The sequence below is a fragment of the Panthera pardus genome, unplaced genomic scaffold, assembly GCF_024362965.1.
Source record: "Panthera pardus isolate Hobbes unplaced genomic scaffold, ASM2436296v1 HiC_scaffold_19, whole genome shotgun sequence".
Classification (NCBI taxonomy): Eukaryota; Metazoa; Chordata; class Mammalia; order Carnivora; family Felidae; genus Panthera; species Panthera pardus.
In genome coordinates, this window is record NW_026526754.1 from 7,473,448 (window position 1) to 7,491,127 (window position 17,680).

Consider the following 17,680-nt stretch of genomic DNA (forward strand, 5'->3'; position numbering starts at 1 on the left):
CCAAGCCCAGGTACCCAGACCCTCCCGCACTCTGTGAGCAAGGCCTGAGGCTCCCCAGAGCTAGTAACCAGTGAGTAGTGAATGCGCGGTCAAGTATCCAATGGCTAGGCTTCAGGACCCCTTGTTCCCGTCCCCGAAACTGGCCCTGATTCTTTCCTCCAACCAACCCAACCCAGCAGTGGCTGCTCCGGGATGGTCATAGATAGGAGGGCCTGAAAGATCTCTGGAGACCACAGATTCTGAGAAGGGGGATAGGCAAGCGGGGTTCTCCGGCGCACCCTGTTTTGGGATTTGCGTGGGAAGGAATGGGACTGGCTTTGCAAGCAGCTGCCCAATTCCCGCGAATCCCGAGCGCTAAGAACTCCCACCGCCCTAGCGTCGTCCAGGGCCCCGCCTCCCCGCAACCTGGTGGACCCCGCGGGCCACTGGCCTGCCCCGTTACCCGAGAGGGCGGAGCGAGCCGTGGGCGCCTCCTTGGGTCCCGGAGCCTCCCGAGCGCAGTGGGTGGGGCCCAGCGGGAGGGGGAGGAGCGGGGTGACTGGGCGGCGGGCGACTGGCGGAGGGAGGGGCGGACGCCGGCGGCGGGGACAGCGGCAGCTGCGGCGCGACCAGGCCGGGAAGGGACGAGCGCACGGAGAGCTCGAGGTCCGCGCAGCCCAGCGCAGCCATGTGAGTGTCACCGCCGTTTCGGGGGGCCACGGGCCAGGCGGGGGTCGGATGCGGCGGTTCGGGTGCCTCCGCATCGGTCCCGGATCTGCTGCCCCGGCTGCGGCCCGGTCCCACGTCGCCCCATCCCCCGGACCCGGGCCGCGTTCCTCCCCTCCCCCCGGGCGCGGAGGACGCCCACAAAAGCCGCCGCCTTTGGGCCTGACGCGCGCCGCGCTGCCTTCTTCCCTCCCAAGGCAAGGCCCAGGCGGCCCTTGCCCCGGGGCTCTAGGGTGGGCCGGGCCTGAGGGCGGGCCCAAGAAGCCTGTCTGGGCGCTGGCAAGGGCGCTCTCCGGGAGCCCCCGCTGTCCTCGCTGGGTGCGGGGAGGGGAAAGGATGAGCTGGGAATGGAGAGGGGGCGACGAGGGTTGCAGGCTAGCCTCGGAGATGAGCTAATCTTCCTGGACACACCGGCCGGCCTAAGCGGATTTGGGGCTCGGCCCGAGGTGGCCGATCCTGGCCTGTGGCCCGGCTCTTTGCCCAAGCGGCTGAAGCTGATCGCCTTGGCCGGGTGGGGGAACAGACCCTGTCCCTGGGAATGGGAGGCTGATGCATGGTCTCTGCAAGCAGCCAGGCTTGGGCACCCTGAAGAACTGTTTGGGGGAAGGAGCTGCCTACCAAGGCTAGGGATCTGGCTGTCTGCCCTCAGCACCCCCTGTCCTCCTCTCCCTGTTGAGGCCTCAGTCCAGCCAGTTCTACTGGATTAATCCTAATTCAGGTCCAGACTGGCTGGCAGAGCACCTACTGTGTGCAGTCTAAATATAACAAACATAACAATAAAGTTTCTCCTGTCACCATCTGTGGGACCTCACCCCGGGCCTGCAGCATTCAGCACCAGCACAGCTTTCTGAGGAGGGTTATGACAATCTGGCAGAGGCTGAAAAAGAGGCCCAGAGAGGTTAAGTAGTATTCTCAAGGTCACACAGCTGATTTAGGGAGAAATGGGAACTAGACCAAGACCTCAAACCTTGCCATTGCACTACCACCTTTGTGGCACAGAAGGGGTGTGGAAAAGGAGAATTAGAGAGTGAAGTACAAAATACTCCAGTGGGACAAGGAGGCTTGGCTTAGCTTCCACTTCCACCCACCCGTTCTGGGTCCTGTGAGGCAACAGCCAGAGATAGAGGCCTGGATTTGAGTGGGGGTGAGGAGAGCACGCAGGGGGCCAGGCTGGGTCCACCCTGGGTGGAAAGGCAGGTGAAGAGGGCGCGGCTCAGTCAACCCCTGCCTCTCACTGCAGCTAGGCTCGAGACTCCCGACCCTTCCAGGCCTGGCCCAGGGGAAGCCACTCGGTTTCCAGCGCGCCGCCAGCCACCAGCCTCCAGCCAGGGAATGTGACCAGCTGACCAGGGAGGGGGCCGGCAGGAAGTGAAGCCACCGGGAGTCTCTGCTTGGTTCCGGGGTGGGGGGTCCCAGGCCGCGCGCACACCCCTCCCTCCGGCTCCGGCAGCTGCGGCATGACGTCAGCAGCCGGGTTTGGTGGCAGTCGCTATGGATACAGGGACAGGTTCAGTAGGGACCCCATTCTCCTTGCAGCCTCCCCTTGCCCAGGCTATTTTTAGTGTCTGTTTACCTCTGGGGCAGCCCTGCTCCTGGGCGGGGCTAGATCGCGGACTCCTGGCTAGGCTGCTGGACCCTCCTGGCCTACCACTGAGCTGGGCAGTGCAGGTGGTGGGACCTCCTGTCCCACACAAGTGCACCACTTTTGGCATGTAGAGGGTTTTGGGGGCGGAGGAATCTGGGGCCATGCAGGCAGTCAGGGTTCCATTCCTTGCTGCCTGACGCTGGCTGTGCTGCTGGCCCCATAATCTTTGGGACCTGAGATCTGTCCCACGTCCAGAACAGACTTCAGGGCTGGTATGAGGCCAGCTTCCCCCCACCAGTTAAGGTGGGCCCTCTACTTAGCTCAGAGGAGCTCAGCAATTTTTCTTTTCTCCCCTGCAGCAGGGAAGACCCTGCCTCCACCCCCCTGAAATGGTCACTCAGACGGATATTCTGATGGTCATTTTGGCAAGAGTGTGGACCAACAATTACACATTGGTGGGACTAGGGAATTGGTAGCAGCAGAGCCCTAGTTAGAGAGAGAAAGAAAACTGTTGGGACAGTTAGCCTACTCCGAGTCTAGTCTACCCACTCAGTCCCAGAAGCCCAGGGGTCCTCACCCTACCCTATGCTCAGGGAGCAGAACTCTACTTGATGATATAATCATAAAGTGGGGGAAGGACAAAGAAAATTGTAAATGGAGTAGGGGAGTTAGGGTAGGCACAGACTTGAAATCTATCCCTCCAACAGCCCAGGATCTGCTCTTCCTGTGTCCCGGCAGCCCAGTTCACTCAGCTCCGAACTCATACTCAGCCCCCTCCCTCATCTCTCTGGTGCGGGGCCCAGAGGGCACAGCAGTGAACCCAGCAAACAGGCCCCTGCTCCCAGAGTTCACAGTCTGGTTGGGAGACAGATGCTAAAGGAGAACTGACAACTGAACTATGTGGCTTCCAGGATCAGAGGAAGGAAGCTATGAGGCGCCTAAAAAGGAGGAACCAACCCAGGGCAGGAGGAGGAAGAACCCGTAGGGTAAAACTTGAAAAAGGAGAGGGAATTGGTAAGGCTGACAGTATGGGAAGAGGGTATAGGAGCAATGGAGGCTGCTGCTGAAAGGCTGAAGAGCCTTGTAGGTATCGAGAGAGGATCAGGGGCACCTGGGTGGCTCAGTTTGTTGAGCGTCTGAGCTCAGATCATGATCTCATGGTTCGTGGGTTCGAGCTCCTTGTCAAGCTGCCTGCTGACAGTGTGGAGTCTGCTTGGGATTCTCTCTCTCCCTCTCTCTCTGTCCCTCCCCTGCTCATGTGTTCTCTCTCTCTCTCTCTCAAAAATAAGTAAACATTAAAAAAAATTAACTATAGTAATAAAAAGAAAATTTTAGAAAAAAGAGAAAGGGTCACAGTAGCTGGAACAGAAAGACCATGAGAGAAGAAGGGGACTGAGTAGATCAGTGGTAGAAGGTATATGAGGGAAGGGACAGAGCCTGAAGGTTATTTGGGGTCATGTCAGAGAGCCTAGACTTTATCCCTGGAATAGGGGGTCACCCATGGATGTTTTGCAAGAGGCAAAAGAGAGGGATGTTAGCACTTAAGAGTCCTGTGGTTGGACTGCCTGGATTTGAATCCTGACTCTACCACTTACCAGCTGTGTAATCTTGGGCACATTAATAATTGTTAACAACAACAGTTAATATTTGTTTTGTGTTTACAATGTGGCAGTGTGTCCACCCGAACTTCCCTACCCCACATACAATTTTCACTTGCCCAGATGCTCCCTACAAGTGCCTAGAAAGAGAACTATCTCATTTCATCTTCCCAGCAGCCCTGTGAGGCAGTTGCTGTTGTTGCTGTTGTTAGGCTTATTTAACAGAGGGGTATCTGAAGCCCAAAAAGGTTAAGAAATGCCTTGCCCAAGGTCACAGAGCTAGTTAGCCTCACGTTTCTCATCTGTGAGATGGGGCTAATAGGATTGACCCCATAAGGTTGTTACCAGAATTAAATGAGACGCTGTTTGTTAATTAAGCACAGTGCTTGGCCTATAGAAAGCACTTGACAAATCACAGTTTTTGGCACTGTCAGATGACTGGAATTTTAAGAAGAGCACTGTTGTTATTGAATAAAGAATGGGAGGGGGGTGTGCACCAGACTGGCTCAGTCGGTAGAGCATGAGACTCTTGCTTACTTACAAAAAAAAAAAAAAAAAAAAAGTAGGCAATCATGTAAAATAATGCTGGATACCCATAAACAAACAAACAAACAAACAAACAAACCAAAAATAATAGATCATTGTGGATTACAGTGGAGACAGCTGATTGGGAAGCTCCACTAGGGTTCTAGCTGAGAGTTGGTGACTGTTTGGACCCAATTTCTAGCTATGGGGATGGAGGTGAGGGGACAGATTCCAGAGCGTGTGGCTGAGTGGAGAGAGGTTGACTGGGAAGAGTCAAGTTTGAGAAGGAAATTGGTGAATCCAGCTTGAGGACTTCAAATTCAACACACCCCTAATAGCCTACTCTGCATTGTTGCTTAGCTTCTGGGGAGGCAACAAGCAGGCAGTTGGATATATAGGCCTGGTGCTCAGAAGAGCTGTTTGGGTGAGGAAGAGATAAGGAAGCTGGCGACATTTCGAGGGCATTGAGGTGTGGGAGATGTACCCAGCCCAAGAGTGAGGAGGATGAGGCCAATTCCGGGATGATGAGAAAGATGAGATCTTCTGTGGGAAAGTAAGATGTACAGCCAGAGAGATAGGTGGAAAACCGGGAGCATGTTGTTGCCTCTTGAAATTCAAGGAAAGAAAAGGCTCAAAGAAGAGAAAGAGAGCCACAAAGTGAAAAGCTTTACTGAGATCAAGCACGAGAAGGACTAAACCTTGGACACTGGATTCAGCAACAGGGAGGTCACTGGTGACCTTGTCCAGACCAGTCAGGGGAGTGGTGGGTGTGGAAGGTAGCCCAGGGTGGTAGAGGACTGCGTAGTTGTGGAGAGGAAATCAAGGTAGACATCTGTCTCTTCGAGAAATTTGATTATGAAAGGGCCAAATGGAGCGATGGATGGGGTCACTGGGAAGAGAAATGGGGTCCACAGAGGAATAATTTCTTGTTGGAGTTTTTTTTTTAATTTTTTTTTAATGTGTATTTATGTTTGAGAGAGACAGAGACAGAGTGTGAGCGGGGGAGGGGCAGAGAGAAAGGGAGACAGAATCTGAAGCAGGCTCCAGGCTCTGAGCAAGCTGTCAGCACAGAGCCTGACGCAGCGCTCCAACTCACAAACTGCGAGATCATGACCTGAGCCGAAGTCGGACGCTTAACCGACTGAGCCACCCAGGCGCCCCTCTTGTTGGAGTTATTAAAGCCAACTTTATATTAAAAATATCTACAGAGAGGGTGAGCGTCCAAAGTGTACAGCTCAATCCATTTTCACAAGGGAACATACACCCATCTAGGACCAGGAAATAGAACCCAGATGAGGAAATATGGAATATTACCAGCCCCCTGGAAACCCTCTTGTGTCCCCTTCCAGTAACTACTCCCAAAGGGTAACTAGTATTCTGACTTCTATCACCATAGATGAGTTTTGCCTGTTTTTGAACTTCATATCAAGGGAACCATACATAGGTCCTCTCTTGTGGTATTGCTTCTTCTTTATGTCTGTAGGATTCATCCATATTTTTGTGTGCAGATGTATACTGTTCGTTCTTTTTGTTGTATAGCATTCCACTATCTACTGATGGGCATTTGGGTAGTTTCCAGGATTGTTTTAGTTTTTTATGGGCAAGTGACTTGAACTTGTTTAAGGCTTGCGGAGGAAGTCTGAAACACTCATTGTCTATGAGAAGGAAGAAAGATGAGTAGGGCCACACGTGAGGATTTCCTGGGTGGGAAATGAGAACCTGGCTGAGGTTGAGAGAATTGCTCTGTGGTTCCAGCTCAGCTGCTGTGCAAAGACCTCTGGCGGCTCCTGCCATTGTGTGCAGGTGTAGAGAAGGCAGGACATTGGGTCGCCCAGGGTTGTTTTCTGCCAGGTAGGAGAGAAGCACAGAGTGCTAGGCATATTAGCAGCAGGTGAGCTATGGAGTGTGGTGCCTGTGGATCTAGGCTGGGGAGAAGGATGTGCAGGGGAGAGAAGGATGTGCAGGGAAGAGAAGGTGGGAGGGAGCTGGCAGAGAGAAAGGAAGCAGAGGCCAATTGTGAGCTCTGTGCAGGATGGTGTCTGTGAAATTCCGGGCTGTATCTCTAGTGACTGGCACATGTTTGGCACAGAGTTGCCACTCAGTGAATAGTTGAATAAATGAGCTGAGGTTTCAAGAGGTCTCAGGTAGAAGACAGTGTAGGTGGGGGTGATGCAGAGAGTCTTAAGATTGGCATCATTGTGGTTGCAATTTAGGAAAGGGGCACTCCAGAGCCGGTGGGGGGGGGGGGAGGTCAGTGTGGGGCGTGCAGACTGGGATGGGAGCAGAAAGGTCAGTGTGGGGCGTGCAATCCACAGGAATACATAGTTGCTAGTGTAGGGTGCAGAGCACCTGGTCTTCAAGGAGAGAGAGGAGGATAGCACATTTCAAACTGGGGTCCTTGGGTATCTTGCATCTGATTCTATAGGGGGGTGGTGGGCTTGTTGGAAATGCTGACCCCTGGGCCCACTCCAGCCTCTTGGGGAGAAAATAAGCAGAACTGAGCAACAAGGAGCAGGAGTATTTATGGGTTGAGGGAGCACCCAGCCCTTCCAATGCCCACTGGAGTTTGGGCATGATAGCCTCTATTCAGGCTGGAGGTGGATGAGGGAAACTCAAGGAAAAAATACTCAGGGTGGGAAAGGGCCAACACCAAGGGGATTCAGCCATGTGAGCCGGTGGCCAGAAGGATGGGGGCCTCGCCGTAGGATGCAGCTTCTACCAGAGAGGTAGCCCTGGTTGGGCACTGGGACCTGATCCTCTTCCCTAGGGCCTGAGGGTGGGGAGGATGTGCCTAGAATGATCACCTCCTCTGTGGATGGGGTAGTGCATGGGCTATGGGACTCTGAGCCCAGTTCCTTCTCTGCTTCCTTCTTGGGGCAGCAACACATAATATGAGCTTGGTCCAGTCCCACACTTTTAGCCTCTTTCTCTTCCCAGCTTCCCAGACCCCTCATGCTCAGTGCCTGACTCTGCCCTCTATTGGCACAGGCCATCCACTCAGCACCCACAGTCCTTCCTTCTACTCCCTCAGCCCCACTTTCCAGTCTGCATACTCAGAACCCCAACTCCCAGCCTTGTGTGTGCTCAGCCCTCTAATACCCCTCAACAGCCACTCTACGAGCCCCTTATTCTAACTGCATCCAATCCAGCCTCCGCTCAGGGTCTTCATTCTGTTTATCCCTCCTTATTCACCGCCGGGCTCAATTCCCTTTACCCAAACTCCGAACCCCACCTGAGAAGACCCACTTCAGTATCCTCCCCGAAGGGAGCCCCCAGTACCCCTCCCAGAGGCCGCTCAGTCTGAGCGGTGCCCCCGCCCAGTGGTCCAGCCGGTCCCGCCCATCCCGGCGGGCTGAGTCAGGCGGCAGGAACTGGGCGGGGGGCGGCGCCGGGAGGAGCTGAAGCCCGAGCCAGAGTCGCTGGGAGCAAGCGCGGAGCCCAGCTCGACCAGCACCTAGTGGCCCTGGGCCTGTGGGGACGTAGGGGTGGGAGGGCAAACGCAGGGGGTGGGGAGCTGTCCTGGATCTACCATGAGTGCCAAGAAGAGAGGTAGGACCCGGCCTGAGGCTGCGATGGCTGCGAGGCTGGCCCCAGGGGGTGCGGGCTGGACTCTGGGGGACAGGGGCACGTGTTTCGCCGGATCTGGGTGGGGGTCTGCGGAGGATCCCTTCCCGCTAAGGGCGCGGGCGAAGGAGTCCATCTATGACTAAGTTTCCAGGCCTGAGCCGCAGGAAAGTGGAGGAGGCAGGGCACTTCTTGTCGCTGCCCCCGACTCTGGGAATCCCCAGGCTGCTGGGCTCTGGCATCCCCGGTGGGGGCTGGAGGGGAGCAGTTTACACGGGGCGGGAGGGTCGCGGGAGCCAACCTCGGGCCTGCCGGGCCTGTTGGGCAGCTCCGCTAGGCTCAGAGCGTTCACCTCGCCAGGTGACCTCCCGCAGCCTCGCGGGGTTGGAGCGCGGGAGCTCCTGGTCACTGTTGCGGAGATAGGGGGTGAGGTCAGGGGCAGGGCTGGGGAGCCCGCCCCGCCCCCGGGTAAACAAGCGCTTCCGCACATTCTTCATGCGCCCCGCCCCTTTCCTGCCCCTTCCCAGCCAGGGGCGGGGGAGGGGGGTCCCCGCGCGACCCCCCTTCCTGCCCCGGGACAGGCGGAGCCTGCACCTCTGCAGGAAGTGGGGGCCGAGCCCAGGCCACGCTGAGTCCGAGGCCGAGTCGCCCGGCCGCCCTGTCATTAGTGCTGGGGCCGGCAGGGTTGTCGGACTCCCGGCGTCAGGCGGTATCCGGCTGGACTAAGATACAGAGGCTGGGCCTCCGGAGGGGGCTTCAAAAGCCTGACTGGCGCTGGACACCCGCCCTCGCCACCCCCCAGGGAGCCCCGCGCGGACTCATTCCATGATGTCCCTGTCGGTGCGGCCGCAGCGCCGCCTGCTCAGCGCCCGGGTCAATAGGAGCCAGTCCTTCGCAGGCGTCCTCGGCAGCCAGGAGCGGGGCCCCAGGTACGCAGCAGAGCGGGGCTAATGGGGTCAAGCGAGTGTGACGGGGCTGGAGCTGGGTGTGCAGTGAGGGATTGGGGATCCTTCTCGTACCTTTCTGAGTGTGGCCTCTTCTCCAGGAGCTTCCCGGCCTTCAGTCCCCCGGGGCCCCCACGGAAGCCCCCAGCGCTCTCCCGAGTGTCCAGGATGTTTTCCGTGGCGCACCCAGCCCCTAAGGTCCCACAGCCTGAGCGGCTGGACCTGGTGTACACTGCGCTCAAGCAGGGCCTGACGTAAGGAACGCCTCCCAATGCCTTATCCCAGGACTCCTCCCTAAGCCCTCATCCCCTTCCTGCTAGTAGGAGCCTTCCCCAGTCTTCTATCTTCTTTCCACTGCTTGCTTGTACCCTGGGCAGCTGGAGGCTGGAAAGGTAAGCTAATTCTTGCAGTCACTCCTTTCCCCAGGGCCTATTTGGAAGTGCACCAGCAGGAACAGGAGAAACTCCAGGGACAGATTAGGGAGTCCAAGAGGAATTCCCGGCTGGTAAGTAAAGGGTTGACAAGGATGCCCTGGATTTAGCCCAGTTGTGACTAGAATATGGGATATCAGGAAAGGCTGGGCAGGTTTCTAGCCCCACCTTCCCCAGGTTTTGTACGCTTTCTGTCTGGGACTCAGTATCTGCCCATTGGAGCTTTCAGTGGGGTGGGTCAGACCCCCCCCCCAGACGTGATGACAGGAAACTATATTGTAGTAATTCTGATAGAGAGTCATGGTTCTTCTCTGGAAACAGGTCAGGGCTTCCCAGAGCAGGAAACGCTTCTGCTGGGTCTTGAAGAATAGGAGTTCCCTGGTAGAGGGAACCTCTTCCTAGGGGTTGCAGGAAAGGGAGTGGGCCCGGGGAAGGGATCCCAGGGGAAGAGATGGGGGGATGGGTATGGGAGGGGTCTTGAGGACCAGACCCTATGTCACTAACATGCACCTAAGGCCAGGCATGAGGGAAGATGGGTCAGTCCATACTTTGACTGGAGTGGCTGTGGCCTGCGGTATGAGGGGGAGGAAGGCTGTGAAAGAGGAGTTAGATGGGCCTGGGTAGACATGTGCCCCTGCTGGAATACTTCCCATGCCTCCTAAGTGTCCCCTCTCATCTTCCCCCGCAGGGCTTCCTGTATGACTTGGATAAGGTAAGTGTGTAGGGAATGGTGACAGAAGAGTTTGGCTCATTGGGGAGGGTAAGGGCTTGGGGCCTCCCGCCCCTCCTGACATACCTCTCCCTCAGCAAGTCAAGTCCATTGAACGCTTCCTGCGACGGTTGGAGTTCCATGCCAGCAAGGTATATGTGCAGCATGCACATGTGTGCAGTGTGCACACAAGGCGGGTGGGAGATAGGGGGATGCTAGGTCCTGGGTGAGCAACCCCAGCAGTGAGTTTCAATTCCCCCAATATCACCCCACTCACCTGCCCAGATTGATGAGCTGTATGAAGCATACTGTGTTCAGCGGCGTCTCCGGGATGGTGCCTACAACATGATCCGTGCCTACAGCACTGGGTCTCCAGGGAGCCGAGAGGCCCGGGACAGCCTGGCCGAAGCCACTCGAGGGCATCGCGAGTACACAGAGGTGAGGGATGGGTGTCCAGAAGGCAGAGGCACAGGGTATAGCAGAGCTGGTGAGAGAGGACTGGTTCTTGATCCACTCTTGTCCCTGCCCACCCCTCCCAGAGCATGTGTCTGCTGGAGAGTGAGCTGGAAGCACAGCTGGGCGAGTTCCATCTCCGGATGAAAGGTACTAAGTGATGGGGACAGACTGGTGCTAGGGAGAGGGGATTGTGTGCCTGAGACCCCTCACCATGGCTCATCTCCTCCTCTACTCCTAGGGCTGGCTGGCTTCGCCAGGCTGTGTGTGGGGGATCAGTATGAGGTATGAGAATGGCAAGGAAGGGCTGGAATGAGAGGGTCACAACACCAGGGGCTGCCTCATCTTGCCTGTTCACCTAGATCTGCATGAAATATGGGCGTCAACGCTGGAAACTACGGGGCCGAATTGAGGGTAGCGGAAAGCAGGTGTGGGACAGCGAGGAAACCGTCTTTCTTCCTCTGCTCACGGAATTCCTGTCTATCAAGGTGATGCGTCTGCCCAGGACCACAGGTCAAATGATCCTGTGACTCCTTGACCCGTGAACCCCTCATGACCCTAAGACCCTTACCCTGTAACTCCCAGCTGGCTTCATGGCTCTGTGAATATGTAATCCCCATGTCCTTCATAACTCTGTGATTTTCTTATGATCTTTTAATCTTGTAAATATTTGACTCCCTAAACCCTCATGAGACTGTGACCCCCATGGCCACAATGACCTTAGACCTCTGCAATCCACATGCTCCCAGGATGCTTCAATCCTCCATGGCCTCATCACTCAGAGAATTCCAATCCCTGCAACCTTGTCATAGCCCTATGACCCTGTGACTATCACATAATGTCTATGCATATTCAGACCTCTGATCTCCCACAACCTCATGATCCCTATACCCTTGTGACCTTATGATGCATTCTTGGCTACAGGTGACAGAACTGAAGGGTCTGGCCAACCATGTGGTTGTAGGCAGTGTCTCCTGCGAGACCAAGGACCTGTTTGCTGCCCTGCCCCAAGTTGTGGCTGTGGACATCAATGACCTCGGCACCATCAAGCTCAGCCTGGAAGTCACATGGAGGTTGGTGTTGTTGAGTGGCTTGGGGACAGGACCAAGGGGCCTGTGGCACCTGCTAAAAGCCTCTTACCTCCCCAGCCCTTTCGACAAGGATGACCAGCCCTCAACTGCTTCCACTGTCAACAAGGCCTCCACAGTCACCAAACGCTTCTCCACCTATAGCCAGAGCCCACCAGACACGCCCTCACTTCGGGAACAGGCCTTTTATGTGAGTCACAGGCCAGGCTTAGGCCCCACCATCCTCCAGGGGCTCCCTGGGGTGGTCCTGAAGCACCCTTTCCTCTCTCCCAGAATATGCTGAGGCGGCAGGAGGAGCTGGAGAATGGGACGGCATGGTCCTTGTCATCCGAATCTTCAGACGACTCATCCAGCCCCCAGCTTTCAGGCATTGCCCGCCACTCTTCAGCTCCCAGGCCTCTGGTGCAGCAACCTGAACCTCTGCCCATTCAAGTCACCTTCCGTAGGCCTGAGACCCCCACCTCTGCACCTGTGGATGAAGAGCGGATCATGGCCCCTGCCCTGGCCAATGGCCATGCCCCCTATAGCCGGACTCTGAGCCACATCAGTGAGGCCAGTGTGGATGCTGCCTTGGCTGAGGCTTCTGTGGAGGCTCTGGGCCTAGAATGCTTAGCTCAGGGACCTAGCCTGCCTGCACACCTAGATCCCACCCATGGGGAGCAACCTGGTCCTGTCCCTCCTGCTGTGGACCCTTGCCATTCTGCCACAAGCCTTACCCTCAGTACAACAGGCCCCACCCACATATCTACAGACCCTGCTTTGTCTGCACACCTAGATTTGGTTCACAAGATCACAGACTCTAGCCCTTCTGAACTGCCAGGCCCTACCCACACCATCAGAGGATCTACCTATAATGACATCAGCCTTACCCAAAGTGCTCCAAGCCTCACTCATATTACCACAGCTTCTACCCACAAGCCCATGGTCTCTACCCTCACCACTACAAGCCCTACTCCCAGTGCCACAGCCCCAGTCCAGACCACCACAAGTCCCACCCACAAGCCAATGCTTTGCACCCTCACTACTGAAGGTCCTACCACCAATACTACAGGCCCAGTCCAGACCACCACAAGCCCCATCCACACTACAACAAGCCCTACCCATACCACTGCAAGCCTCACCCAAACCACTATAAGCCCTGCCCACACTACTGCAAGCCCCACCCATGCCACTATAAGCCCCACCCATGCCACTACAAGCCCCACCCATGCAAGTACAAGCCCTGCTCACAAAGCCAGGATGTCAACTCACACCACTACGAGTCCTACCCCCAAGGCTAAGGACCCAGTCCAGACCACTAGGAGCCCCACCCATCCTGTCACAAGCCCCACCCTTATAACTGTAAGCTCTTCCACTTTTCTAGACCATGCCATGCTTCCCAGCTCCTCTGCAAAGGCAGACCCTACCCTCCCAGGCACCAACACCCAGTCCTGTAGCTACCCATTTTCCACTCCTTGCACTCAGGCAGACCCCGTAGCCCCCAGCCCCTCCTACCCAAGTCCTGCCTGTTCCAGTTGCGAACCCCTCACAAGTCCATCCCCAGATTCCCCAGAACCGGACCTTCAGAGTCCAAGTCCCCCTCTCTCACCCGTAGCCCCTGTGGCCCAGCATTTAGACCTTAGCCTGGCTGTGGCCACTCAGGCCCCAGTTCCAGGAGCAGCTGGAGGGGCTGGGGATAGGAGGCTGGAAGAGGCACTAGCGGCCCTAATGGCTGCCCTGGATGACTATCGTGGCCAGTTCCCTGAGCTGCAGGGCCTAGAGCAGGAGGTGACCCGGCTGGAGAGTCTGCTCATGGTAAGGAGGGCCAGGTGGGCTGCAGCAGGGAGGGCAGCAAGGCAGTGGGCGGTAGCACTGACTCCCTTCCCAACCCCAGCAGAAACAAGGCCTCACTCGCAGCCGGGCCTCCAGCCTTAGTATCACTGTGGAGCATGCCCTGGAGAGCTTCAGCTTCCTCAATGAGGATGAAGATGAAGACATCGATAGTCCTGGAGACAGGTGAGGGGGAAGAGGTGAGGGGAGTGCCAAGTGAAGGGGAAAGGCCAGAAAGGGGAACAGGTGAGGTGGAGCCAGGTAGAGCACACAAGGAGAGTGGCAAGACTGGAGGTGGCAGGAGGGGATACACTTGCCAGCAGGTGCATCTGTGTTTGACACCCCCACCCCTCACCCCATGTAGTCCTCATGTGTCCCTGATGCCTGTTTCCAACCCCATCTGTATCCCCAGTGCTTCTGACCTCCCTCCTTCTGGTCCAGGCAATGCCTGCCTCTCCTGCTGGTCCCCATCAGCTTGTGATCCTCCAGCTCCTCCTCTTTCCCTTGGACTCACCTTGGACCTACCCTATGAACAAGCCCTTTTGGTGCCTCTCCATGCACCCTGGGTCCCTCAGCACCAGCCCCCTCTGTCTCAACCCAGGTTTTCCCCGAGAACCCAGCCCCTTGGCTCTCTGTCCCAGAGTGGCCTTTGCCAGTTCCTGGTTAAGAGTCCTGCCTGGCCTGTCCTCTCTCTGCTGCTGCCCAGGTTAGGGCCCTGTGCCCTGAACCCTTTGGGCCACAATCCCTTGGAGTCCACATTATATAGACCATCCCGCCTGCAACCCTACTCCCAGCCATCCCAACCCCGGCGGCCCTGGTGGTCCCAGAAGTTGTAGCTGGAGGTGGGAAAAGACAGACGAACCCTGGAGACCCCCACTAACACCTGTTGGTCGTAGTCTCTTCCTCCTTCTAGAAGTCCTCCGTGAACTTACCCATTGTCTGTTGTCTGTGTATCGTCTGCTCTTCCATTCTGGGGGGGGACCTTAATAAAAATAAACTGTTGACCACATGATGATGTGTGCTCCTGGGGTGGTTGACCCCCTTTTTCTCTCAGGCCCCCAAACAGCCTGGAGCCTGGGGCTGAGGACAGCCTCGACTTACCCAGTGCCCGCCCCCTCAGCACGGAGTGTCCAGCTCTGGACGCTGCCTTGGTCCAGCACCTGTACCACTGCAGCCGCCTCCTGCTGGTGAGGCTAGTGGTATTCTCCACACCCTCCTTTTGTAATCCCCTACCCCAGGGAGCCCTGCACTTCAATACTGACCCTCCATGCCTCCTCTGACTTCCACTCCCCACTGCCCCAGGGCTCTAGCATTTGGCTCTTGCTGAGTGGAACACCTCCCATACTCTGGCTTCCCCCATCCTCTCCATGCATGCTGGGACTTGTAGTCCCTGGGCTCCACCCTCCCCAAGCTTCATCCTGAGATAAGGCCATCCCTATTCTCCAGAAACTGGGCACATTTGGGCCCCTGCGCTGCCAGGAGGCATGGGCCCTGGAGCGGCTGCTGAGGGAAGCCAGAGTGCTAGAGGCCGTATGTGAGCTTAGCAGACGATGGGAAGTCCCTGCCACCTCTGCCCAGGAAGGTAAGGGCTCTGTCTGCCCTGAAGCTCCTCCCTTACCTAGCCCCATCTGCAAGCCTGTCTGCCCACCTGCCTGCTCTGTTGCTGATGGTTGTCTGCACCTCCTCGTAGTGGTGCAGTTCTCAGCCTCTCGGCCCAGCTTCCTCACCTTCTGGGACCAGTGCACAGAGGGACTCAGCCCCTTCATCTGCCCCGTAGAGAGAGTGCTCCTCACCTTCTGCAATCAATACAGTGCCCGTCTCTCCCTGCGCCAGCCAGGCCTAGCTGAGGCTGGTGAGTGGGCTGCCTACCTGCCCCCTCTTACCTCCTTTGTTGGATCCCTAGTGACGGGATCTCAGGAAAAGCCAGGTCAGCCTACACAGACCTGCTGAGCTGAGCAGTGGGAGGAAATAATGAAGGCTTGTTTCTTTGCATGGAAGGACCCAGAAGGGTAGGGTTTGGATGGGGGGGCCCCTGGACCTGAACCTGGGATGGGAGCACTCTTCCCTCTAAGGGTCTGGCTCCACCCAAACCCTGAGGCTTGCAGCACTGCCTCCCACAGTGTGTGTCAAGTTCCTGGAGGATGCCCTGGGGCAGAAGCTGCCCAGGAGGCCCCAGACAGGCCCTGGAGAGCAGTTCACCATCTTCCAGTTCTGGAGTTATGTCGAAGCCTTGGACAGCCCCTCTATGGAGGCCTATGTGACTGAGACCGCCGAGGAGGGTGAGCCAGAGGCCCTGATCACAAAGTGGCCTGACTCTGTGGGTGTGGATGAGAACATGAGTATACAAGACCCTACCCCACAACGTTCCTTGCCCTGCTACCTTGTCCCAACTCTCCTTTCTTCTTTCAGTGTTACTGGTGCGGAATTTGAATTCAGATGACCAAGCTGTTGTGCTGAAGGCCCTGAGGTTGGCTCCTGAGGGGAGACTGCAAAGGGATGGGCTTCGGGCCCTCAGCTCCCTGCTTGTCCATGGCAACAACAAGGTCATGGCTGCTGTCAGCACCCAGCTCCGGAGCCTGTCACTGGGCCCCGTCTTTAGGGAAAGGGTGAGAGTCAGGCAGGCCCTTCTTGAGGAAAAGGCTTGGGGTCCCAGGCTCCCAGTGTCTGGCTAAGTCTGCCCTCCCACCCTTACCCAGGCCCTACTGTGCTTCCTGGACCAACTCGAGGATGAGGATGTACAGACAAGAGTGGCTGGTTGCCTGGCCCTGGGCTGCATCAAGGTAATGCCTGCCAACCCCTGCACTTCATGCCCCTTCCAGTTCCCCCAGCCCTGGGCTGTGGGCCTTTCCCACCTGCTCCACTGGGCCCACCTCAATGTTCCCTCCCCCGGTAGGCTCCTGAGGGCATTGAGCCCCTGGTGTACCTGTGCCAAACAGACACAGAAGCTGTGAGGGAAGCCGCTCGACAGAGCCTGCAACAGTGTGGTGAGGCTGGGGGATGGGAGATACAGGTCAAGTAGAGTTCCATAACAGTTTGACTGATGGGAGTAGGAGTGAGTGGAGTCACGGATGGGAGGGCCGAGATGGGGCTAGGATCGCTCCTAACCCCATCCTTACCCATTACAGGGGAAGAGGGACAGTCTGCCCATCGACGGCTGGAGGAATCACTGGACGCCCTGCCCCGCATCTTTGGGCCTGGCAGCATGGCCAGCACAGCATTCTAAATTTCCTACCCACTAGCTTCCAGTGCCCCTTCCTCTCACTTTCAGGGCTCACCAGGCACTGGCAGGGAGGGTGAGGGCTGGCTCCAGACACCTCTCCCCCACAGATTCCTATCAATGAAAATCTAATATATTCTTCTGTTGCCCTTGGGTTGGTAGAGTCAGTGCCTGCAGTCAAGTGCCTCCCAGCCTCGGCTCAGCACACTTGCCACAAATCAGTGTCCTGCCACATCCCTTGGTTTTATATTTTATTTACAGAGTTTTACAGAAAATAAAAAAGCAAAATGCCTTTCCTACATGGCCTGGCCTGGTGCATTCCTGACCCTCTGCTCCAGCACTCTCTGGCTATGGCCCTTCCTGACCCTGGTCTATCTGCATTCCAACTGTGTTTTGGCCCTGGAAATTCAGGTGGAAGAGAGCCCAGAGACTGAAACTGGGGTTGCAAAACAGCAGAGGAAGAGGGTAGTGGGTATTGTTGAGGAGGTCCGGTTTGGATGCTTGGGGGTGCCCTGGGCCTGGAAGCTATGGGTCCAGGCTGGAGCTGAACTGTGGAGTTGACCTAGAGAAAGCCCAAAGGTCCCAGTCCTGAGAGTGGCTCACTAGCAGCTAGCATGAGGTAGCCTGCAGACAGAGGAAGCTGGCAGGATAAGGCACGGTAAGAGCGTGAGCTTTTGGCCAAAAGGGGGCAGCAGAATCCCATCAAGGAACACGAGGCTTCTGGGTCTTCTCTCGGCTCAGGCAGCTTCCTACGGAGGTAGCTGAGCTGAACCCAAGGAGCTCCTTGGGGGCTGGGTAGTAAGAGAGAGGAGATTCTTGCAGAGGGGAAGAGCTGGGGCCTAGGAGGCAGGAAACTCAGGCAGCTGCCCTGTGATACTAAACAGCAAGTCCTTTCTCTCCCCAAGCTGCCTCTCCTCTCTGTAATAACAAATCTGACTGAACCCTGTGCGCTGCCCCCAGGCCCCCCAACAGGCAGACTGCTGCTTCGGGAGGCAGGGCTCCAGGGAAAGGACTCACATCTTCCTAGAGCTACCTGGCACGTGAGTGTGTTA

General features: G+C 56.7%; 1 protein-coding gene across 6 annotated transcripts; it reads left to right on the forward strand.

Annotated features, from left to right (window-relative positions):
* Window positions 1-580: 580 nt before the first annotated feature.
* RIPOR1 (RHO family interacting cell polarization regulator 1) lies at window positions 581-16,927 on the forward strand. Of its 6 annotated transcripts, none has more exons than XM_019455576.2 (22): window positions 581-669; window positions 8,780-8,906; window positions 9,023-9,175; window positions 9,348-9,426; window positions 10,041-10,064; window positions 10,160-10,213; window positions 10,347-10,499; window positions 10,601-10,664; window positions 10,756-10,799; window positions 10,877-11,002; window positions 11,439-11,587; window positions 11,663-11,792; window positions 11,876-13,396; window positions 13,479-13,597; window positions 14,466-14,598; window positions 14,858-14,993; window positions 15,102-15,263; window positions 15,532-15,690; window positions 15,821-16,017; window positions 16,108-16,191; window positions 16,305-16,395; window positions 16,537-16,927. In XM_019455576.2, the coding sequence occupies exons 2-22, from the start codon at window positions 8,803-8,805 to the stop codon at window positions 16,632-16,634; spliced, it is 3,780 nt and encodes a 1,259-aa protein (XP_019311121.2). In that variant the 5' UTR covers window positions 581-669; window positions 8,780-8,802; the 3' UTR covers window positions 16,635-16,927. The 6 variants fall into 6 exon arrangements, with proteins under 6 accessions (XP_019311121.2, XP_019311122.2, XP_019311120.2 ...); XM_019455575.2 differs by having other exon boundaries at window positions 582-669; window positions 13,476-13,597; XM_019455580.2 differs by lacking the exon at window positions 581-669 and adding an exon at window positions 7,839-7,962 and having other exon boundaries at window positions 13,476-13,597.
* Window positions 16,928-17,680: the final 753 nt, after the last annotated feature.